At 41.8% G+C, this 25120-nt stretch overlaps 1 protein-coding gene across 1 annotated transcript in view; it reads right to left on the bottom strand.

Moving 5' to 3' along the window:
• Positions 1 to 23946, bottom strand: part of atp8a2 (ATPase phospholipid transporting 8A2) — a 57779-nt gene extending 33833 nt beyond the window's left edge. Inside the window, exons 1-17 of the mRNA XM_034229660.1 lie at positions 23721 to 23946; positions 20055 to 20156; positions 12759 to 12903; positions 9164 to 9263; positions 8201 to 8299; positions 7684 to 7729; positions 7437 to 7477; positions 6163 to 6236; positions 5785 to 5854; positions 5378 to 5505; positions 4976 to 5087; positions 4494 to 4662; positions 2827 to 2954; positions 2029 to 2106; positions 1861 to 1949; positions 1562 to 1606; positions 1294 to 1366 (exon numbers count right to left, since the gene is read on the bottom strand). Of these exons, the coding sequence (XP_034085551.1) occupies positions 1294 to 1366; positions 1562 to 1606; positions 1861 to 1949; positions 2029 to 2106; positions 2827 to 2954; positions 4494 to 4662; positions 4976 to 5087; positions 5378 to 5505; positions 5785 to 5854; positions 6163 to 6236; positions 7437 to 7477; positions 7684 to 7729; positions 8201 to 8299; positions 9164 to 9263; positions 12759 to 12903; positions 20055 to 20156; positions 23721 to 23763 (1542 nt within the window). The 5' untranslated portion in view covers positions 23764 to 23946. The remainder of the gene's footprint in view (positions 1 to 1293; positions 1367 to 1561; positions 1607 to 1860; positions 1950 to 2028; positions 2107 to 2826; positions 2955 to 4493; positions 4663 to 4975; positions 5088 to 5377; positions 5506 to 5784; positions 5855 to 6162; positions 6237 to 7436; positions 7478 to 7683; positions 7730 to 8200; positions 8300 to 9163; positions 9264 to 12758; positions 12904 to 20054; positions 20157 to 23720) is intronic.
• Between the last annotated feature and the right edge of the window lie 1174 nt (positions 23947 to 25120).

Raw genomic sequence — 25120 nt, 5'->3', positions numbered from 1 at the left:
CGCGCCCACGCATAGCTGGGAATCAGTATAACCAAGATTCCACTTTTCTGTAGAAGCTTCCTCAAAACAAATTACGTATGATGGTGCCAGAGTAGGGAGGGACTTCCACAGGCCGGCCGAATGCTGATTGGAGGATCGTGTTGCCAAGAGACTCTATCTGAGTCTGCGCACCAACCAAAGAGAACCAAGTCTAAACTGCGGTATCTCTTCAGCTAGTCTTGACCAATCATAAATGTACGGGCAACGCCCTGTGTAATAAAATGTATTGTCGCACGAGGTTCGAGGCTCTTGACGGATTTGGTGGTTACAGATTACAGCTTTGCTGCCTGTGACTTAGAAGTTGTCTGTCTTTTCTGGAATTCTGAACCCAACACTCTCATGTAGTGTGTTTTATAGGTTTATGCAAATGGTCTGCAAAGGCTAAAATCCCAAACTTCCCTCCCAAGGAAAGCCTCCATTGGACTCCTTTGTTTTCTTCTGGAAAATAGTGACATCAGTATCTAACAGTTGCGTTCCAATTGGCTAGCGCTCCAACACATTGTACGTTATAGAGAGGCCAAGTCCATCCCTTTCCGGTGACCACCATGGGACCTTATTTCGGAAAAATTATGTATTGAAGTCAATGGAGAGAGAAAACATATCTTTCGATCCCGTTTGAATTGTGCCACGAATTACACATATGATGTTTGTCAATCTTAACAAATCATTTCCGTGTCAAAAAAGTCACAGTTTGTCGTAAAACTGTTGAAATATAAGACTAGGAAAAATACGCAACTAGAAAGACTACAAATCCCAGAATCCCGGTCCCGCATGCTGGCTCTCATGGAACCGACTAACTCCCCTTGTGTGTATGCACAGCTCTCAACGCGCCCAGACTTGGAGTGATTTTCACCTCTTTTAATACTTTCTGCCTCGTTCTGAAAGGAAGGAGTGAAATGTTTCAACGTGACGGCCGTCTTGGTGTGTGGTGCGAGACGGGAGATGTAGTTCATTGAGCGGTTTCACACAAAAAAAAGTGTTACTTCACATTTTTATTTTCTTGACTTGCAAAATTGTCTTTTAAATTGACAAACATCATATGTGTAATTCGTGGCACAATTCAAACGGGATCAAAATATAATCTTTCTCTCTCCATTGACTTCAATACATAACTTTTCCGAAATAAGGTCCCATGGAAGTCCCCCGGAAAGGGAGGGACTTCGCCTCTCTATAGGCTAAAGAGCGGGACATCAAATGAGCATATTAGGGCCTCTTTAAATAAAAACATGTTAGGAAAGCTTGGGACACACTTACATGAGTCTCGATGTTTTGGACTAGAGTTGGGTCGTCGAACTCTGTAGAGTTATTGGGGCTGGCCGGCAGAGTGCTGTTGAAGAAAAATACATTTATGGCCAAATAATGTCTAATACTGAGAATAAAAGAATATGTTTGGCACTCGAATAGCACTCCAGACCATGATAGGTGAGTTTTTAGTGATCATAGCGCATTTATTTAACACATGCAAAGCCTGAAATGATGAGGAAAGTCAGGAAGCCAGATGAGCCGATCAGAGGAAACTCACCTGAAGTCATCCATTGAACGATCACAGTCAAGGTCAGGGAAGTGGCTGCAGTGATGGATGAGGGTGTGTTGGGAAAGGAATCAATCAGTTGATGATTTGATTAGTTCAATACAATTATAAACAGCTGATGTTTTAATACAAGTTAGTCCGAGACATGATGTGGTATAAAAATAGAGATTTAAAGGAGGTTATTTGCATTAGGTGGCATTCTAAGCTACCTTTCTTTTTGCAGGTGGACTTTAAATATAGATAAAGAAGAAATAAATAATTTACAAGAAAACAAAAGAGAGATGACTGACCCATATGTGAGTCCTGCAATGGTACACTTCTTAAAGTGCATGATGTTACAGGTCAGAGTCCCTGTCTTGTCGGAGAAGAGATACTTCACCTGGAACAGAACATGGAGAAAAACAAGTACTTAGCACCTATTTTCAATCTTAAAGTGAGTCATTGTGACGAAGACTGACCTGTCCTAGTTCCTCATTCAGATTGGACGTTCGAGCCATGGCTGGTGTGTCTGTTTCTGCGTAATACATCTCCATGTCCTGAGGGGGGGGAATAGCAGCTAAGTATTAAAAACAAATGGATGATGTTCTTTGCCGAAAAAAAATAATGATATCTACTTTGAATTAGGGATGTATAGCATCTGTGGTCTTCCAGTGTCGATTTTATAAATTCATTCAACATGTTTGCCTTTTATTCACTATAAAATGTGGTTTGATTCTGTAAAAATGTGTTCTTTTAACTGTAAATTCGTTTGGTAATAAGTCAGAAGGAATTTGGCTTTAAATGTGAAACACAGATTTAAGTTATCATTTATACGATATGCTTTCAAAGTGGGAGGACAACAGTGGCACAGTTGACGGGAAACACACACACACACACACACACACACACACACACACACACACACACACACACACACACACACACACACACACACACACACACACACCACACACACACACACACACACACACACACACACACACACACACACACACACACACACACACACACACATCACACCACACACACACACACACACACACACACACACCACACACACACACACACACACACACACACACACACACACACACACACACACACACACACACACACACACACACACACACACACACACACACACACACACACACACACACACCACACACACACACACACACACACACACACACACACACACACACACACACACACACACACACACACACACACACACACACACACACACACAGTACCCAGTTGATGAAGAGCGCCTGTGTGAACTTGACGACCTCCAGAGTGACCAGCAGGCTGATGGGGATCAGGTTGTTGTACAGGATGATGAAGGTCAGCAGGTTGTACGCAAAGTTAGTGGAGATGTCGTCTGTAATTATAATCAAAACATATCATATATATTATTCTAAAATGGGCCAATTTGAAGACATTTTTACTTTTACCTTTAAGTATATTCTGATGCTAATACTTTTGTACTTTTACTTGAATAACATTTTGAATGCTGTGGTGGGAATGTATTTATCAAATGTGGATAGAGAATCAAACCATTCAGCTGTCATACAGTCTGCAGAGTGAAAGACCAAGAGTAGAGTTTGGGATATTTAAAACACAGAGAGAGGAGAAAGGGAGGGGTTGAGCTTGGTGATAATGAAAGGAGCATTCTGGAAGTTAGGGAGGACATCAGGAAGCTGAAGGTCATACTGTTGGTGCACATAGAGTGTAACTAACAACACTGCAACAAATGTTCTTAATAAGGAATGTTCCCAAGCTTAGCTAAGAAGTGAGAAGTAGTAAATATAGATAAACATTAGCAAATACGAATCACGCAATTATATTATTTAAAGGTGGGGTAGGTAATTTCGGACAAACTAGCTCGAGTGCGCTAGAATTTGAAAATACACAGCTGGAGAAAATCTGCCACTTCCTTACAGAGCCCCTCCTCCAACACACAAGAACGTGCACATGACCAATGAGGGCACGAGATAAGTTTGTGCCCAGATGGAAGGCTGACAGGCAGGTAGGCCATCCAGTTACTTTAGCCGGGCCGGCTCAAATGATTGGTCGTGCTTTTTACAGCGCCACGGCTTCCACAGATGACATTTATTTATGTATTTATTGTCAAAGCACTGAAGATATTCATTGCTATCGGGATGTTAAGAGCATTCCATGGAATATAAGAAAAAGTGTAGCTCGAGCCGGTTTCTCAAACTTACCTACCCCACCTTTAAGCAAGTGAGTATAATATTTTTCTATTACAAATCCACTCTGGTACCTCTATCAGTGCTTCTCAAAGTGTGGTCCGCGGACCACTGGTGGTAGTTTTCCGCACTCTCTCGCGGGAATTTCTCCGTAATGGAGCGAGCTTACGTTTCACTTTCGATTGCATGATATAGCCCAGCGCAACACCTTCATCAAACATGTTGCCACTTGTTTATACCATTTTCAGGCGATTTGTAATCTGTTCTAGAAAAACTGTGTTTTTGAATATTTTTGGAGTTAGGTGGTCCGCGAGTGTTTTTTTATTGGTTAAGTGTCCTTGGTATGAAAAAGTTTGAGAAACACTGCTCTACTTTTACTGAAGTACAAGACCTGAGTACTTCTTCCTCCTCTGGTGAAGTGTGTGTGTGTGTGTGTGTGTGTGTGTGTGTGTGTGTGTGTGTGTGTGTGTGTGTGTGTGGGCCGCTGCCTCCCCGGTCCTGTTAACTCTGTTTTGAATGTGTTCTATGTAAATGAGCAGTGTGGTTGCCCTGATGTCATTGGCTACCCATCTCCTGGTCTGCCCCCGAAGATTGTGATTGGAGCATGCCGGGCCCGACGAGCTCCACTCCCAGCGCACATCCAGCGCACACCTTCTGGAGATGACTACAAAGCCGGTCGACAATGATCGTGTGTGTGTGTGTGTTCTCACCGGCCCGGTTCAGGTACCAGCAGGACTCTTCGGTGTGTTGTTTGTTCCAGATGGCGGCGCCCACAGAGCTGATCAGGGCCATGACCAGCAGGATGCAGAACAGGACCAGGATCTGCATGTTGGTGACCCGCTCCACGTTAGAGCGCTTCAGAGGGGCCTTGGTGGAGTTCTGCAACAATGAATACAACACAAGCACACTCACATTAAGATGTCGCTGGATGAGGGTTCAGTTTTAATGGAACGTCAATGGTTTCACTGGGAAGAAGTCAATCGCAGCAGCCTTTTCAACACTCAACACTAATTAAAATGTGTCACTCATTTACAAATCATATTTGACACACAAATCTGTCAGCAATCCAAACACAGAGACTTGGATGTGCTCCCGGTTATTAATGTGTAAGTGAGACAGATCCTTATTAAACCTGCCTTGAAGCCACACATTATAAATAATTTACTGAATTCAGACATCAGGTTGGGTTTACCTGCATCAGTTTAGAGTCATGGCCAGTGTAGACAATAATTCCCACAACCCACTGCGTGTTTCTGAGCTGAGCGCCGCGCAGCAACACCTGGTCGGGACCCAGAGGAGCGGGACTGAGGGGAGAGAGGGAGGTAATCAGCAACAACACAGGAGACATTCATGCAGATTTAGAGCAACCTGCTGAGTCCTTCTTATCTAGTCACTTCTCAAGCTTTAATTTTTCTCATAAATTCCTAATTTATGCAATTTTTTTGCTGTATGAAAAGCTGGGCAAGACTTTAAACATCTATGATATTTATATAGATGTATCTTCCTCTCTTGGCCAGTTTTATACAAACATACTTTTATTTGTAATACTCTTGACTTTCAAGTTAGAAAAAATAACTGTGTGTGTCTCTCTCACTTCTGGTTCTCCAGCCGCAGAGTCCCAGTGAAGTCGTACAGGTGTCTGTTGGGGCCTTCACACTCCAGACGACCAGACAGACCAATTAAATCCTCCAGGGTCTGATAGGTAGCCGTGAGCGAGAGACCCTGGGAAATAAAATCATAAGTCATAAATCAAGGAAAGTTTTTTGATGGAGTACTTTTGACAAACAGGATTAGAACAGAGTACATTACCGTAAATCATGGATCATAATTCAAAACGGGTCAAACTGTAATAAACATAATGGATAGAAGACCCAAGTGGAGGCAAATATCAGGCGTATGAGGAGAAGTGTTACATATTTCTTTGCCAACATTTAAATAGGGGGAGAATTTCCTCTCTGACCATGCATTGAGAAACCTTACAAACATAGCGATGTTTCTTACCTGTCTGATCTTCAGGTTGGTTTCTCCATCCAGGTTGGACGTCTCAGTGTAACACATGGCCTGCGGCTCGCTGGGGACAAGAGGCATCAAAATATTGAAGCGCTAAAAGTTAGTTAGACATCAACCAACAGGAAATCAGTCAATGAGCATTGAGAATATTAAATATTAAATCCATTGACTTAATAATAACTGACTGTTTCGGATAGTACTTTATGTTCTTGCAATCTAGAATTAGAATTCACAATACCAAACGATAAATCAAAAGACTGATTATGAAAATAATTAGAAGTTAGAAAGTGAGACACAACACATTATCAGAACACATATATGTATATATCAACAGACAAACATGTGTACACACACACACACACATCTGACCTGGAGGACACAATGACCATGTCAGCTGGAAGGTGCTGGCCATTGGTCACCTTCACTATGTCTCCTACTGCCACCTGGTGGCCGGACGGAGCAGTGCAACAGCGTGAGAGGAAGGAGGTGAAGAGAAGGAGGGGAGTCAAGGGTAAGATAAGGGGTCATGGAAGGGGTAAGGGGGGGAGAGAGGAAACAAGAAGCAGGTTATTTAGTGACCAACCTAGAGGCAGCCAACAGAGAGAGAGGAAGTCTTGAGATAAGGTGACAGGAAGCACAGCGGTGCGTAGCTTTAACTCTTTCGATTAGGCTGCAACCAAAGCAAGACAGGCAAAAATAAAAATAATACAAGCATGTAAATAACAGAAAAGGAAAATAAAATGGTGTTAAAAGAAAAGTCCTAATTTCAAGGAAAAGAGAGCATTTTAAGGACATCTTGTCACCACCTCTCTTTAACATGGACTTTATTGAGTCAGCGGAGCAGCTGGAACAAATTCCTCCACCTTTTCTGACCTTGCGTAACAAGGGGGCTACATTCCTGCTGTACAATAAACAACAAAGACTCAAGTCTGATTTGATTTGAGCTGCTGGAGCAAGACTGTACACAGCTTGACTCGGTTAATGAGTACAATCTAAGAGAGACCCCATCTAGAGAAAATGGTTATTCGTGCTACAAGGACACACAGTGGACATGCATTGTTCCGTGAGAACAGGGGGTTCATTTTGCTCCGGACACCGGAAGAAAACGCTTACTGGTTCAGAGGAAGTGCAGAAAACTGTATAATTCAACTATGTGGAATATTGGAAAGATTGCCCACTAACTCACTTGTTATCTGGCTCTGAAACGTCAATACTAATTGGACTAGTATCATTTTACAGACAGATCCTGAGCAAGCGCAGACTGAGAGACTACAGTGCTGCCACAAAAGGAAGAAAATATGGAATAACTTAACAAGCCAAGACATTTTATATTTGAATCCCCAATTTAACTAAAACTAGACCATACTTTTATTACATTAATGTGTTTGCTTTCACCATCTATCCTAGGTGCCCTTGCAGTATTACTTTACAATCATTTTGATATAATACACACTTATTTATACAGCACTTTTCAAAACAAGTGCTTTAAATTGATTAAAAACAAGCCTGGCAGGCCGCAACAGAACATGAGGTCACCTTAAAAAGCACAATGGGGCCTCTTTAAGTATTTAAGTCAATGGTAAAACTGAGTCATTGGGGGGATGAGAGAGCGACAGAGATGCAGAGTGTGATGATAGCGATACCTGTTTCCAGATGATGGTCTGCCAGGCTCCGCTCCGCAGCACTGAGAAACAAGGACAACACAGCCATCAGTCAGCCTATAGAGCCACACTCATACACAATTCATGGCCACTAAACTTTTTTGTCTGGGGCTCGAACTATAGTGAGTGACAGACAACAGCCATTCAGTCAGCCATGAAAGGAAAACCCACAGGATTAGACACACTCATGGAAAACTCACAGACAGTCGACGAGCACACACACGCATACCTATTGTTGTCTTGTTGTTCACGGTGTTGTCTGCTTTGTGTCTTTTCTGTTAAAACGCAGAAGAAGCAGCTTTTAATATATCAGAACCAGATTTCCTGTATTTGTCCCGCACAGGGGAAATGTACATTATCACAACAGCAGAAGAAGTAAGTAAAGAGAATAGACTTACATATTAAAAAATCTAAAGTATGCACACAGTATTAATAATAAAAAACACAATAAGTAAAAAGCATACAAGTACACCAGGTTGAAAAAAGTAGTAGTATATTTATTAATATTTGTTGTTGTTGGGTTATACATTTGTGTAATGTGTTTTGATGGATAAAATGGTAGCTGGTACCGTTTACAGATTGTAAATTAATTGAAAGGAAAAATAATTGTGAATTGCGTGAGGGTATATTGCACATATAAAGTGTAATATTTACAGACAGTGTTGTGGCACATCTGGCATATCATCATCACATGATTACAAATACTTTAAATACAAAAAGTAGTCCCTTCTGTTAAAGACACTCACATAGTCCTCAATGATCTCCTTGATCCCGGCCACAGTGAGGATGAAGATGAGCGGGACCAGCGTGGTGTAGCGACCCGTCGGCGATACATCGGGGATTTGCTGATAAGAGAGTTATCAGTGCTGGGGGGTATACTACGAAGCAGGATTTTCGCTTAGCCGGCTAACTTCAGGGAAAACGTAGGACTGCTTAGTGAGAGCGCGTATGTTTTGGATTAGGCCAACCGGCTAACTCAAACATATCCAGGTTAGGTTGAACCAGCTTCGTAGTACAGGCCCCTGGTGTTAAGGGGCTGAAAGCACCCATAATGATAGCACTACAGAGATTCTCAGGAAAACATTAGAACAGGAAGGAGGTGGAGCATAATGAATGAGTGTTCTGAATGTGATTAATCTTTGATGGGGGGGGCAGAGCCGTGTTGGAAAGCAGTGCAGCGTTTATTATGAAGATAACAGAGGGATAAACAAAACAAGCGTCCATCATCTGCTCCCATTTGTGGGGATTAAGATAGCAGGGAGGCATTAGCTCCTATGATTGATGATGACTGATGAGATATACATGTCATCTCTCAGCTGCCTCTGGACCTGATGGCCTTTGTAACATTATTGTCAAGACGTCTATTACTAACAAGATGGGAATCACCAAAACTACCATCCCACACTCTCTGGTTTAAAAGAAATGCTCAATAATGTACACCTTAAATCTGTTACACATTGAAAGGCTCTTCCAGGAAGTTTATCTGGGGGCTTTCAGAGAGAATGGACTTCCCAGATATTCCCGAATAAGACCTGGAGGAAATGTACCAAATACTAGCTTTAGGCATGTAGAGAAATACTCAATAATCCATAACTCATAATAGCTTGTGGGATTCCTGGAATGTTTTAATACATTTTCAGGATGTGTCATCTACAGCGTAGGTGGGAATCAGCGGCGATCACTGGTGCAGTTGTGTGCGTGGGGTTTACCTGCATGAGAGCGATGAACAGGAAGAAGGCGTTGGCAGCGCGCCTGATCTGCTCATAGAGGAACCGGGGCAGGAAGGTGAGGACTCCATACTTGGTGGTACTGCAGAAGAGAAGAAGAAGAAAACACTTTACGACTTGTTTATAATGAGACAGATGGAGACAGAGCAGGTAATGCATTAGCTAAAGTTTGAATTCATGCATAAATTGTGTGCTAATGGTGTTTTCACCTGACGCTCTCTGAGTAACTGAATCCATTTGGGTTTCAATATTGCAGCAAACACTCAATTGTAGTCCAGAGGGCAAATTGAGTGCCATGATGGGGTGCACACACATCACACCTATAAATAATCAAATACTTTAAATCCAGCAAACCAAATTTAGACGTATAAAATAGGTGAAAAAACCTTGGCCACCTCAACTTGTCTGTTAATCAGCAGTATTGATCAGACAGCTGTATTGATTGGCTTCATTTTAGCCAGGAGCTAAAAGCTTTTCAAGGCGCTAAAAATACAAAAATAGAAGTCCACATCCAATTAAAGGACTGCCTTTTTATTTCCTGTGCGGACTGAGTGAATGGTAGGAGTGTTTATTTAATGGAAAGTGAGTGCAACAAGTGCATTGACCAAATGGGTAAAAAGTAACCCTCCCATCACAGTCCAGAATCTCCATGAGGTGAACCGCTTTTTCCATCCGTCTCACCCACACACACACAAAACTACAAAGAGCACGACTTTACACACAAGACGAGTAGCAACAGCTGTCGCACACACACACACTCACACTGTCCTGACCCCGATGCTTTGCATAGCTCAGAGTTGGTGATACTACACCTACGATCCAGTAGATAAAGCTGCCTTAATCTAATCAAAGTCAAGTGATATCACATTTCGTACACGCACAAACACACACGTTTCCATTGGAGCGGGCATCGAGCTGTGTGTTATTTTTCATTCTGTAGACGTCCAACATACTGGTGGTGTAAGCAGCTGTTAGCTACAGGGGGAGGCTCTCCTGCAGCTGTGCCGCATTGACATGTTTTTGAATAAGGGAAAGTTCTGTTTTCTTTATATAGGCTGAAAGAAAATACTTTTGAAGACAGGGAGAAGTCATCCCCCTAAGTGGAAGAACACAATAAGCAAACCAAGGTGAGTAGATTTGAAGGATAAAAGAGCAGATGACTTTGCTGCACTAACGTTCAGTTTGCATCAACACATCCACAGTGAAATATGAAAGTGTGGAAGGCCTAGGGATTTGAGAGGAGGCCAGTCGAGTACACAGATAAAAGCTACAAGGCTTAATCTCTGAGAAATCAATAATGCTATTGAACCTTTCAAACGTAAACTAAAGAGTTACAGGAACACAGGGACATCAGAGTGCTCCTGGCTGTCCAATCAGCATGCAGCGCAGGGCACATGTGACCCAATGAGAGAAGCCAGGGAGCACTCACCTTAATCTTATTCCTAGAGTTCAAATAGGCTCTGTTGAAAAGTGAAATGAAATCTCCTGACAGTAAATGGCAGACCGCTGAATGTCAATGACAATCCTTCAACTCACAGAACAGCCCAATGGCGCCAAGCACAGAAAGTGCAAACAAATAGGAATAATAAAAGATAAAGACATGGGACAAATTAAACTGTCTAATTTAAACTGTAAATACAATAATTACGGCCTCAAACAACCCATGAAATATGCAGACAATACTTAGGATGATACTTATAAAAGAGACTTCTTCACTTTAGTATGACACTGCTCATGACTGCCTACAGGCTGAAAAATAAGCTTTTTGGTAACACCACCTAAATGGCTATTATATATTAACAACACTTAATAGATTACTAGTGTTTGGCTGGTGAGGGGTGTAAATATCCAACCGTCTTATGCCAAGTCATTTTTTTTACCGCCGTTTTGCTGTTGTGTTTCAAGACTTAGTAGTCCACTTTATATCACAAAAAGTCCTGACGACAAGTACTAAACCTCTTAGGATTCATAAATCACACACACAGCTAAGGCGCTTTCTGAAATAAATTCAATTCAAATTCAAAACCTTTATTTATCCAGGTAAAATCCCATTGAGATCAATGATCTCTTTTTCAAGGGAGACCTGCAGCAGTAGGTTCCACAAGAAGACATAAACAACAGAACAACAAAAGGACATCATACAGCAAAATGTACAGGGATTACAATTTACATATTTAACCACATGTACAGGTACCAACAGCATCTGATTGAGTAGCATCCAACCGAGCTTTAAAAACATGTAACAGTACTAGCTTGGTAATTTTCCATTCTTTTTGCAGACTGTTCCATGTTAGTGGAGCTGCACATCTAAAAGCTTTCTTCCCTAAGACAGTCCTAGCACTTGGCACATTTAATAAAACCACAGCATGCGATCTCAGGCAATAAGTACTTTCAATTCGCCGAGAGATCAGGGAGCAGATATAAGATGGTAGTTTATCCAACATGGCTTTGTAAATGAAAAAGTACCAGTGACTGAGCCTCCGTACAGTAAGTGATGGCATAACCGCCTTGGTATACAGGGTACAGTGATGCGTAAGTGCTTTACAATTTGTCAAAAATCTCAGTGCACTGTGATACGCAGCATCTAACTTGCTAAATAAACACAGGCAAGTGTGGTTACTTTACTCTTATCGGCAGCATTGAATATTCATTAGGACATTTGATTAAGCAACACAGTCATGTAAAGTTGTTAAGCCGAGATTCCCAAGTGGACTTCAGGCAGAGACATACATCAGCCTCCTAGGTCATAGGTGTAGTAATCGGTGACTTATTAAAAAAGCCTTATCAATAGAGCTTGACCTGCGATTTAAAGCAAAACTAAAAGAAAGAGAGACATGTTTAAGGGAGAGAGAAAAAGCTAATCCTCAGTGGTCCAAAGTCTGCTCGCCGCACATGTCATGACGGGAGGAAAAACATACAAGGATGTCCTTCAACCTGACAATACGGGTGTAAAGCTGCTCTAAAGCAAATATCCAGAAAGCTGCAGTGTCCTTTAGGAAGACACAGAAGAAGCTGACCCAAATACTGGAAGTGAAGTTAACACACTCAGAGAGCTTATCACCACCTCTGAATAAACAGACAATAATGAAAAAGTATCAGATACATTTTCATCTACTCGACCGGCTGTTTGCTACCAAGCATCATATCAATCAGCAAAATGTACTTAGTAAAAGTTGTGCAGAAAAATGGTGTTTATAAAATTGTATATGTGACATGTCTGGATAAGCGTTTTACTGTAGACTCTTTGTAAAATATTTAAATGACTTGGTGACTTATTTTTAGACATGTATTTTGTGAAAAGTAGATAAAGCTGTTCATTTATGTAGTGGAGTAAAATCACATGATGTACCTTTGAACTGTAGTGGGGTAGAAGTACAAAGTAGCAACAATTGAAATACTCTACTGAAACTGAAGTTGACACACTGATAGAGAGCTTATCACTCAGAATGAACCGAAAATAAAAGTCAGATCAGTTTTGATATACTCTCCATGCTGTTTACAAAGCATGCTGTAGTAGGAGTAGTAGGTGAAAAACAGAGCATTTCAGGTACACAACATGCAGTGAAAGCCCACTCACCTGACATGGTTGTCGCAGAACTTGGTGGTCTGTGTCCCGTTGAGCAGCACCGATCGGGCGGTGGCGTCTACCGGATCCGCCTGGGAAGTAGTCCCGGACATCTCATCATCTGCCTTTCGGTATCCTCCGGACGAGCACGCAGGTCCTGCACCGTTAGAGTGATGGGAGAGAGGCGAGGCTGGGTGAGTGTCAGTGGAGAGGTGGTGAGAGACAGAGAGAGGGGGGGAGATAGTGGGAGAGAGACACACACACAGACGGACGAGGTTCAAAAGGCTCCCAATCAGGACTAGAGGATATGCTACTCTGTGCTGATGTGTGCTGAAGCCGGTGCGGTCGATTCAATGACGTTTCCCGGTATAAACACCCCCCTTGTCTTTCAGTATTATTATGCAGGTACCGTCAATGCACACACACGCCCACGGGACCCCCCTGTGTATAATGGATGTGCTGAGGGATGCACAATGGCGAACAAACACGCCGTGTGTTATGTTATCAGCAACCTGTCCATATGTAACACAGGAGAGGAGAAGACCCGGCGTGCATAACGACTGTCATTACATGCAGAAATGATGCTAAAAAAAAGTGGGAAGAGGGGGCACGCTTATCATGTCGCCCCCCCCCCCCCCCCCCCCCCCCCCCTCCCCCCTCTGCCTCCCATACCCCGCCAAGGCTTTGTCATCTCCAACCATTTTACGCGTCGGGATCTCCCTGCACGCTCTCCTGCAGCGGGACTATTTTCTACCCTTAATTTTGATAGTATGTATGTTTCTGCAGGGAAATTGTGAGAGCAATGCAAACAGGTCTGCTCAGTTTACTCAGCTGCTACAGCGGACCTGGGTGTGGATAGATGCAGCGTGCCCGAGCCTTCTCGCTCCTCCTTAGGCCTCGCTGCTGAGTAAACTCCCGGTGAAAGATACTGCAAGCTCCGCCGCCGTGTCATCTGGCCACCTGCCGCCTCCAAACGCCTTTTTATCGGGTTTAACGAGCCCCTAAAACTCCGATTTGATAGCGAGCGCCTCACTAGTGCATTCAACAACAGGAGGAAGCCATTCAGTGTTTCAGTGCTGCGGAGGGGAAAGCTTGGGCTCCGCTTTTAAAGGGCCAGAAGCCTGATATCGCCTTGAGATCGCCTTGAGATCTTGTGGTCGGGTCAAGTGACATCCATGAGGCAGGAGCCATGCATCAGGAGATCATTTATTGTGATCCTGTGTCTGCTCACTGGAGGATTCACAACTTTCTCAATAGTTTGCATAGATAGTTAGAATGCAATGAATGAATAATCTAGAGTGCATTTATCTGCAAAGCTACAGGTAAACCACACAATCCTGTCATTAGTCTGATAATACTATGTCAACAACCCTGTCCACTCACTGCGTGATTCACAACTTTGTCAGTAGTTTGCATAGATGCAAATCCAGTATGAGATCAAATATAATTACCTGGAGTGCATTTACTGGGAAGCAGGTCACATCCTGTCTGATAATACTATGTCAACAAGCAGAGGTTGAAAAGTAAAGGTGGAAATACTACGGTTTAAAATACTCCATTACAAGTCCTGAATTAAAATGTTACCTAAGTAGAAGTACAGAAGTATTAGCAGCTTGATATACTTAAATTATTTAAACTAAAAGCAATCAGCATGCAGTGTTATATTAGTATGGAAAACTATATTATCCTGTGTGTTTATCTCTAACAAACCCATGTAAGAGCCTGTTAATGTTTTAGTTTGTGAATGTTGAGCCAATTTTAGATAGTAAAGTACAATTATGTCAAAAATACTTTTTAGGTAAAATACTTGAGTATATTTACTAAATTACATTCCAGCATACAAGCTGTGAGAGCTGAAGTGTAATTCTTATTTTTGTGGGATCTTCTAGTTTCTTGGTATGACTGCATTGTGTCTGTCTGTGAGCGAGGCTGTAAGTTAAAACAACAACAGGCTAATTGCGTAAATAATTTAGAAACGAATAAGCACTGCCAGGGTTTAGCAGATTGAATTTCCGCAGTCTTGAAACTCTATTTCTGCAGCACTATACAATCCGGGCCTTTCTCTCCCCTCAATATCCAAAATATCATTATATCCCACTCAAGCCTGCCGCTGTGAAGCAGGCGATGAATTGTAAAGCGACCCAGACGAAAAACTGCCAGGTTTATCTATACTGGATGCACTATAATCACATCGAGAACTCCACTTTAACATAGAAAGAGACATTAAGTTGTGTGTGTTTACCGGAAACGTGTACAATACACTTTGAAGTGCATCTGGAGATTATTCTATCTAAGCCAGACCATTTCTTTGGATTTTGTATTTATTAGAGGTAAAATTCCACTTTTTATTGTACTAAAATTCATAGTCATTCCACCATTTTTAAAGACCGACATCACCGTTAAAGTGCCATAAACCTGCAATGTGCAATATAAACACTTATTTGCAATCGCACTAAATCGCTAAAATCACTTATATGTAAGAAATTCCTATTTTTATAAAATACGTCTAAAAACTGTTTTGTAATGCCGTTTCAGCACTTAGTTTTACTTAAAGGGGACCTATCATGCAAAATGCACTTGGTGTGTCGGGGAACTCACGCAGCGTCAGAAAAATAAAACCCTCTCTCTTTTCCTCCGTACCCAAATCTCTATAAACGGGGCTGCAACGGAGCTGATCCAGATTTGCGTCCGATATGACGTAATTTCATCACGGCAGTATTTAGTTTAGACAGTAGCTGCCGGGTCCCGCATGAACTCAGCCCCCTCCTTTTTTCTTTTTTTTTTAAACCTTTATACCCCAAATCAGCCCTTTTGATATGAGGCATGGCTAGAATGGGTGATCTGCTTGGTACTTTGAGCAAAACACTTCATAGACATGTTTTTTAAATTGCTGCTACCCTTTTTTAACCATGGTTGTTTGTCTTTATGTTGATTTTATTACTTATGTCTGCTTTTCTTTTATTATTGCATGCCCTTTTAACCTGCTAGGCCACTTTAGCTTTAACACTGTAAATGTCCCCGCTGTGGGACTAATAAAGGAATTCTGATTTTGATTTCTGATTCTGAAAAACTACAACCTTAGTGCTTCACCAAACCAAGCCGAGAGAGCAAGGGTCAAAGTCTATCCAAGCAGAATGATAATGAGGCAGCCTATCCCTCATCTCTATAACTCTGACTGGGCTATTACGCCTGCACCTAACAGAGCTATAAGTCACAATCTCTGCCCTGCACTCACACTGCGAATGGCACTGAGGTCAATCAAGATAGCTGGTGATTGTGGAAATGACTGAAGATGATAGAAGGTTAAAGGTAGTGAAGGGTGACAAACATTGTGATCACGGTCCTATCACGAAGCAATCCTGTTCAGATCTTTTCTCAGGGTTTCCTTTTTCTTTTTTACACTACGACTTTATTGATTTTTTCCAGACAATAAACGACACAATAAACAAGCAACTTCAGCACGTATGCGATCTAGAGTTACGAGAAATATTCCTGAGTATTATGGATAACTGCAAAGTGTCCTCGAGGTTAATAGAATTAGTGTTCTCCATAGTAATTGAGTAGGGTATATTCACAATCATATTCATTTCGAGATATATTTTAAACATTTCGACCATCTTCAAGGACACCAGTTGTTTCTTAGTCTTAATAAAGGTCAGTCTCTCCATCTCATGAACTTCTCTTAATGATTTCATACAGTAGGAGGATCGGCTTGTAACCACTTAGGAGTTATTGATGGTCTACTCTTTCTCTACCTGGTTGCTTATTCTTCTTTGTGCTATTACCTCCACTTTTAACCCTCTACCTTTCTGAGCAGATCAATAGCCGTTTTCTCAGCAGCCCACTTCAGCTCCGATTCATTTGTGAGGAGGGATCAATGCCTCGGTTACTCATCTCTGATGGAGCGCAGTCAACCTCATTACCAATGTGCCACAGATGAGTCAGCAGAAAACCCCAGCAGAGTCACAGCCAGGTCAATTACACGTGAAGCATCCAGGTACCATATAGGTCCGATAACCTGCGACCAGGACAGGTAAGACTAGACCGATCCGAACCTCGACAAACACTTTGATCTCATACCCTGCTCTACCAAACACCCACTTGGTTGGTGAGGCGTAAACAAGACGTGTCCCCTTTCTTCTAAACAACATTAATAAGCCAAACATCCGTCCATTAAAGGGAAGCTTAACAGCCCTTTTACTATCTCTCTTAACATATAGTTGTGTCATTAGAAGCCTATTAAAGCACATTTTACACAATGGGCCGATAAAATCAACTGTTCCCTTACGAAGAACAAGGGCAAAGACAATTAAATCCATCATGCATGTCATTTGAAGATCTCTCACTTCATAATATCTTAAAATGGAGTATTAACTTTTGGTTTTTGGGCTGAGCCCCAAGTTTCCCTGGACTGGAGCCAAAGTTTTCCTGCTAAAAAGCAAGCTGGCTGCTGAATAATTGATAGAGACAGGCTGCATAATTCATCCACATTTTCCAGTATGGCAGAGCATATTTCACCAGAAGCTGTGCCTCGGTTCCAAGACTCAAGAAACAGCCGTCGCGTTAATTAGCACAGACTTGCCAGAATTGTGCTTTTAAATGGCATAAATAAAAGCTTTCGGGGCTTACATGTTTAATTGAATCATGTTTAATGCACTTCATTCAAACACCTCAACCAGAGTGGAATGAGCCAGAAAGGAAATAATCAAAACAGCAGTCACAGAAGAATAGCTTCAATCATCCTGTTGAAGCACCCGACAAGGTTAAATGAAAAAACTGAAATGCTGTCTTTAATTAAATGTATTATGTCAAGAAATGTCACATAACTGTATTAGGTTGGTTGAAAGTAATAATGTTAAGTTGAACCTAATATAATATTTATCTAAACTTAATATTATTGCTTTCAACTGACCTTATACAGTTGTGTAAAATACATTTGATTTAAAGGTCCCATGACATGTTTTTCCAGTTATCACCCGTCCCCTTGTTTGTTATGTAGCTTGTTCTGCATGTAAACGGTCTGCAGAGTCACAAACCCTCAAAGTACACCCTGTAGCGAGTAAAACTCTAACACAGAAAAGACCTGTCTGCTGCCCCAGAACGCCTCGTTGGACATTTCTCTTTTTCCATTGTTTTCTTCCTGGGTACAGTGACGTGCCCATACCCAAATGGACCCATTGGTCCAAATAGACCAATCCCTGGAGCCGTTACATTCAGACTTCCTCACACACACACACACACACACACACACACACACACACACACACACACACACACACACACACACACACACACACACACACACACACACACACACTCAATCTTTTCTCAGCTGCAGCTCCGCCGATTTCTCCTCCCTGAGACGGCGGGACGCGGCGAGGCTGTGAGTCGGTGTATGAGCACACACACAAACTCCCAGCCAGGCTGCGGGTGTGTGTGTTCGGGCTGGGTTTCGGTGTGTCTCGCTGTCTCGCAGACGGCCACTGGGCTCATAGGGAGGGGGGGGGCAGGAGCTCCAACAAGCCATTTAGGACAGAGAGTGAATACACATAGAGATGCTGTTTGAGAAACCAATGTGAGTTTGGAAAATTGCACAATATAAATCTATTCTAGTAGACCTCAACAATGGAATTATGATCAGTAGAAATGGCCATGACATGGGACCTTTAAGTAACGTAGGACAGATGCTGGCGGTTTACACATTTCTGTTATCTTAAAAAGCACTATGGCAATCAGAGAGCATCTCAGTACATTTTGTTTTCCACAGTTGGCAACATAGCCGCAAAGTTATTGCCCCGTAACAGCAAGGTCTCAGGTTTTAATCCCCCGACAGCCACGAGCCTGCCAACGTGTTCTTGAGCTAAACGCTGATTCAAAACCTTTCAATCTCGTGAGAAAACACTAGAGATCTTCCCCCTACGACCCTGCTGTGAGGTTAGAATAGCATTACCAACGGAGCGTCGTCGGTTCGGCTGACTTCCACGTCCCATGGCTGTCCCGTCCCCGACCCGCAGGCCCCTATCTGCAGTTCTTGGTCGAACTAGCCTCAGGAGGTCCCAGTGGCTCCATTTGCAACCGAGTAAGAAGTAAGGCAAGAAAGCCTCTTAAGAAGCCACTGTAATGAGCAGGATAATCCCCTCTGTGTCTGCTCTGCAACTTCACCTGCTGCTAATATATAACCTGATAATCCTACAGGTGACACAGCAGCACACACACACAACACAAATGTATGCATATTCACAAATATACACACACACACTGACGTATGGGACCAGGCTAGCACACATAGGGGTGAACATACAGGGTTTGAAGCCAGAAAAACGTAGCAATACGACATGCTTTTAACCAACGTGCTTCCTCTCTAAATCCACTTATGTGTCATGCAGCCATGTTCATGTACATGCTGTATATAGACATGCCATGTACACACACACACTGATGTGTTTTGTGTTCTACAGCATGCATGTGTGTTGGTAATAAAAGTCTAGCTTAAAAGTGCCCAGTGAAATCAATCTGTCGTCATTAGCATGGTCTGACATCAGTGGTGGAAGAAGTATTCAGATGCTTTACTTGAGTAAAAGTACTAATTCATTTGTGTTAACACTTCATTACAAGTAAAAGGGATGTGTTCAAAACCTTACTTAAGTAAAAGTATTATCAGCTAAATGTACTTAAAGTATAAAAAGTAAAAGTAATCATTGTGCAGAGAAATGGTCTTAACATGTGTATATAATTATATTTATATATGTGACATTTCTAGAAAATGCATCAAGTAGCATTTTACTGCTGTAGACAAAATACTGATTGACCTTTTGTCAAACTTTAAAACAATTTGACTTAAAGAGTTAGTCTACTCATTTAATTTTTAGAGATGCATTTTGTTAAAAGTAGCTAAAGCTGTTAAATAAATGTAGTGAAGTAAAATGACATTATGTACCTTTTAAAAGGTAGCGGAGTAGAAGTAGCATACATTTGGAAATACTCAAGTAAAGTACCTCAAAATTCTACTTAAGTACAGTGAGTAAATGTACTTAGTTACTTCCCACCTCTGACTGACATGACCCCACTTTCTTGACGCACATGCGGTGGAAGGTTTCTGCATTAATCACTCCAGGCCCCGAGGAGCTACAGATTATCAGGGTCCGCGGCAGGGAAATCATTTCAGATAAGAACCAGAGACGTAGCAGAACATGTAGCTCTTGAGGGCCGGGGGTTTGGAGACACCTGCTCCTATAGCTGGTGGCCATGCACCTAAAAGGACTCCGGACACAAATGTGGCGTCATCCAGTCTAATCCGAGCAAACTCACTTTTGTCAAACCTGTCCGTGAGGCGGGCTGACAAAGTAGTCCCTTGGCCTGGGTCCTGCAGGTCAGAAGCCTCCAGCCTAAGGGTGGTCAACACTAACTGCTCTGTGGGCACCAGAGAGGCCGCGGCAGGAGGAAACAACACACACACAAGACAAGATGTCAATAAACACAATGTGTCAATCACTCAAATGTAAATATAGCTTGTGAAGGATGTATTAATAGTGAAATGATTTTCATGGCTGTAGTTCTGAAGAGATGCACACAGAATGGACTTAGCTTGAGCAGGAGTGCCCCCCTGTGTTCAACCTTTGTAAGTACATCATTGCTGCAATTTATTTGTGTTTCACTCCATCTCCCCAATGACACCTTCGTTTGCTTGGCAGCCATGACTACCAGGCATCATCTTTCCCAAACAGATGCATTGTTGACGGTTGGCTGAGCTGCATGACTTGCACAACCGAATGATATCAACAAAGGGAACGATGTGCTCTTAAACTTAAACATAAATCCTAAGGGCTGACCAATGCTGTTTTCATTTATGTTTTATAACTTAAATACTTGTTTTCGTATATCGTGCTATCTAAAGCTTGGTGAGAATTATTATTTTTTAAATGTATTTTCATGGTTCTTTCAAACAAAAATGAAATAAAATAATGATCTGTTTCAGAGTTAATGTGAGAGATTGGCAGACGTCACCCGGGGTATGGCAGGTTGGAAGTTTGCTAATTGGAGCAAAGATTAAAGAGGTCAGGATACATGAGGTCACAGTGAAGGCAGCAATATGACACTCGTGCTTCCCCTTCACACCCATGTTATAAATGTGGCAGTAGTAAACACTCGTCAGTTCCACGAAAGCAGAACAGTATCCAGTCGAGTTACTGGAAGCCCCACGACAATTGCTCCAATACAAACAAGAAGTGAACTAGTGAAAGTCAGCACTTAAGCTCTGTAGGTAAATATAACAGCCGTGAGACCATCTGATATTCTATTCTACACAAATATATAATGGCTTGTAACAATACTGTGAACAATGTATGCTTCTATATTTGAAATGGGTGCTGAATGCTTTTAACCTTTGACCTGTGAAAAAGTGTATATATATATATATATGTATATATATATGTATGAGAGAACCTCTGGCCTGAGGACAGTGTGGCCCAGTTGGCGCTCATCTCTTCTCACAATTTGCCCTGCTTTCTATTTCTGGAAGCTGCGTGAGGCATGCAGCCGCACATATACAGTACACACACAAACACACACATCAGCAAAGCACAACAATATGTGCCAGTCACTATTAAAAGCCACTGGATGAGCAAAACACACGCTCCTCTCTTCCGTTCCGACATCTGTTTGTGACGTGTGAAATCATCCGATGCAGCTTTGTGTTTCTAGGTCCTTCCCTGGGGAAATATGAAGCATTTTCTCCCAAAAACTATGACTATCCCTCACTCAACACTCAGTCATGGGGAGTCAAAAATAACAGCTTTGGTTCAAGCAGCATCTAGTAGAAAACAGGTGTAGAAACCTGTGTTGTTGAAACAGGATGTTGATGGCCTTCAGGTCAGGTGTGCTCTCCAGACGGTCACGTGGATTAAAAGTCGGCAAGGAAATAGGCTGTTCTTGGAATGATCTATATGAGCTTGGGATTTCAAATGCAAAGAAATCCTTCATATTTATTTTATAAAAATATAAGCGAGTCAATCCATAAGAAAATATCCAATATGTTGTAATTCAAGAGGCTCAGGGCTCGAGCTTAAGGACGTCCCGTCGTCGAAAAAAATAGTGTCGGGGAGGATAACAAATAATTTTGGGACGAATTTGAGACGAGAGTTAAAATAAAAATACCCTGCTAACTCTACTACAAATGGCGATGAAAATGAAACCGACTGCACGTTTTGTGTAGCACAGTTATTAAACCTCATTGTCAACATAAACACACACCACAAAACATTTAGCAACCCGCGAAATACACACACACACACACACACACACACACACACACACACACACACACAATGTACGTGGCTACAGCTGTGCCGCTGGCTGTCAGCCAGCCACACAGCTGGCTGTGCCCGCGAATTCCTGGCCCGCAAATTTGCGGGTCTAGCTATGTACTGAGTGTGTATTTCGCGGGTTGAGTGATGTACAATGACAATGGCATCCCGTGTAGGAATTCTGAAATGTTTTACCGTTAATCACAAAAACGCACAGCAGAACCAGACCCTGGAGCGCCGGCCTCTTTATTTACTCACTCCTCTTCATCCCCTATGGGTAATAAGGCTGAGATGAGAACCCTCCATCGTATTTAGTCCTTAGCAATATGCTGCGCCTCTCCCCATGTAGGGATGGGTACCGAGCCCCGGTATTAAACGGACCCCGGGCCGGAATTATTAAAGACAGTGGTAACGTTAAGCTCCGACGTTATCGGACTTTTTGTCGGTACTGGGGACATCTAAAAAATATATGTCATATGTATTATTGCTACATACACATTATATCGCAGTTTTAGTTTCACCAACTCCGTTTCTAATATGCAATAAGACTACAACATGCGTCTATGATGTATTTTCGAGCTTTCCAATCCAGACGAGATCTCTCTCCCGTCTGTGTGCGAGGGGGCCGTTTGTAAAGGTCTCCTGACTGACAGACTGTCATCCTGGTTAGGGGTTACTCTGGGTTCTGTCTTCAGGACACAGTGTTGGATTGTTTTGTTAATTGGATGGGACTTGATTGGATTCAATATTAGAGTAATTGTCTCGTTTGTGTGTTTGTTTAAATATATTTGGCCTTTGTTTATGTGATTGAATGATTTACTCAAATAAAAAGGTTGATGAATTATCATCTAATGATTTGTATGATGTTTTATTTATGTTAAAGGTCACTTTGAATGATTTTAACTAATGATAATGTAGAAACACTAACATTTTAAATTCGGGACGGTCCACATTAATTTCGGGACGGCTTGGATTGTATTTCGGGACGGTTCCGGGAGGATGGTGAAAAAAAGTTAGTCGAGAGCCCTAAAGAGGCTGTTGCAGCACAATTATCTAATACCATATCGATGCCATGAGGAATACAGTATATTGTATTGAGAGATAATGTATAACTCCTTCGAATATATACTGTATATTATAGAAATATTTAAGCAAGTCAACCCATAAGAAAATATCCCATATGTTGTCATTCAGGTGGCCTGGATACGAGGGGCTGTTGCAACACAACTATCTGTTACCATATTGATGTCATGGGAAATACAGTATATTCTATTTTAGTGAGTTTTAAGGTCACACGATACTCGTTCTCATCCTAGCAGGAACACACATGTTGTATCATCTTATGTAAGATTGCCAATTCATATAAAGGGCATACCGGGCCATCTGAAGCAGACACCTGCAGTCCGCTTGCCCTTGCATCCTCTGCCAAAAAAAAAGTCGAGACTGGAGGATAGATACCGGTACAGCAAGTCGCATGCATGCCGCAGTTCCGAACAAATCCCGTTATTATGCCAAGCACATTAAATACGCACGATTATGTACAGGCCGCAATAGCCTGTTATCAACACTGAGACAGAGATCTTGCGATGACAGATCTCGAATTAAAATCCTGGTGAAAGCGTTAACTGTGCAAAGATTAAATAAGGTGTTTGTTGTTGTTTTTTTAGCTTACCCCCCTCGGTGTGTATCTTCTTGGCTCTCCGGTTGAAATACATCTTGAATGGTTGTCTGAGAGGCTGGGGAGATGTTTTCCAAGCCGGGGCATGCTCACGGTTCTCCGGCAGAGCAGGGGACCGCTGCTCCGGGTCCGGGCTGCGGCTCACTGGTCATTATTTCTCGGCTAGTCTGCGGAGGTAATGTTGCATAGAAGAGGACAGCTGCCATCGAGCGCCATAGAAGGGATGAAGAAGGTGCTACTTCCATTTGCTGCTTTCAAAATAAAAGATGTTCGAATAAAGGTGAGATGAATGTGATGTTTACATTTAATAAAGTTACCCTTATTAAAACAATATGGGGTTGACAAAAACAATGCCAGGGTCAGGCTTAAAAGCTTAACCGCTCATAGTAGAGGAAATTGTAATGATGATTTTAACCTTTTTTTAATTGTATTACTAAATCACTAGTTGCCCTGCGTCTGATTTGAAATCTTTATTTCGAAAAATCAACTGTCACACTTCCGCTCATGTGCTCTGTGGCTTGTTTATGGTTTTGTTTCCCATTCAATTCATTCAATTGAGCCACGGGGGCGCGCATCGTATGATCAGATGCGAACGCGCGTACTGGCCTCTGGGTACAGAGATTGAAGTACAACTGATGTCAATTAAATTGTATTTTATCACTCTATACAAATGGATAACGTATGAAAAATAAATCGTGAAATACTCTCATATTGACATTTATATGGAATGAACCGCTTTGGACGATATGGAAATATGGCTAAGAAAAAGAGAGTTATTTTATTTGCTCAATTTATCCTTTAGCACAAAGGGGATGACAGTTAACACAATCTAGTTTAACAGTAGTAGCCTACCTGTAACGTTTTGTTAGAGAAAAGGTCCTAGGTAATTTAATTGACTAAGTCAAATAAACACTAAGCGACACACTGCAAAATCTAGCTAATGTTAGTTAACTTAAGTTTGCTATTATAAGCTATTAGCTATAGTTAGAGCTAATCATAGCTAACTAGCTATGTTAGCACGTTACTAGTCTGTCAATGTAGTGAGTATTGAACGAGGGATACATTTTGTTTAGAAATTAAAGTTGTCCTTTTTAAAATGAGCTATGAATTATTTCTTAATTCAACAATTATCAAACTACTGCAGTTTACTTAAACATGGTGGACAAGAGTGCCAACGTAAAACCGTTAGGTTACCACCATAGGTTACCATCGTCGACAGTTTAACGGCAATATCAATTCAAGCCACCAAAATGTACATTTTTACACTTAAGTGAACAGTATCATCCACTTGCCCTTTGTTCAATTGTATAACAGAATTGTAAAAACAAAATGGGGGTCATTCCAGAATTCATATAAAAAATCTAATAATCCATGCCCAAAATGCTAAAACATGC

Source organism: Gymnodraco acuticeps, unplaced genomic scaffold (assembly GCF_902827175.1).
Source record: "Gymnodraco acuticeps unplaced genomic scaffold, fGymAcu1.1, whole genome shotgun sequence".
Lineage (NCBI taxonomy): Eukaryota > Metazoa > Chordata > Actinopteri > Perciformes > Bathydraconidae > Gymnodraco > Gymnodraco acuticeps.
Note: the sequence above shows the minus strand (reverse complement) of the source record. Positions and strands in the feature narration are given on the sequence as shown.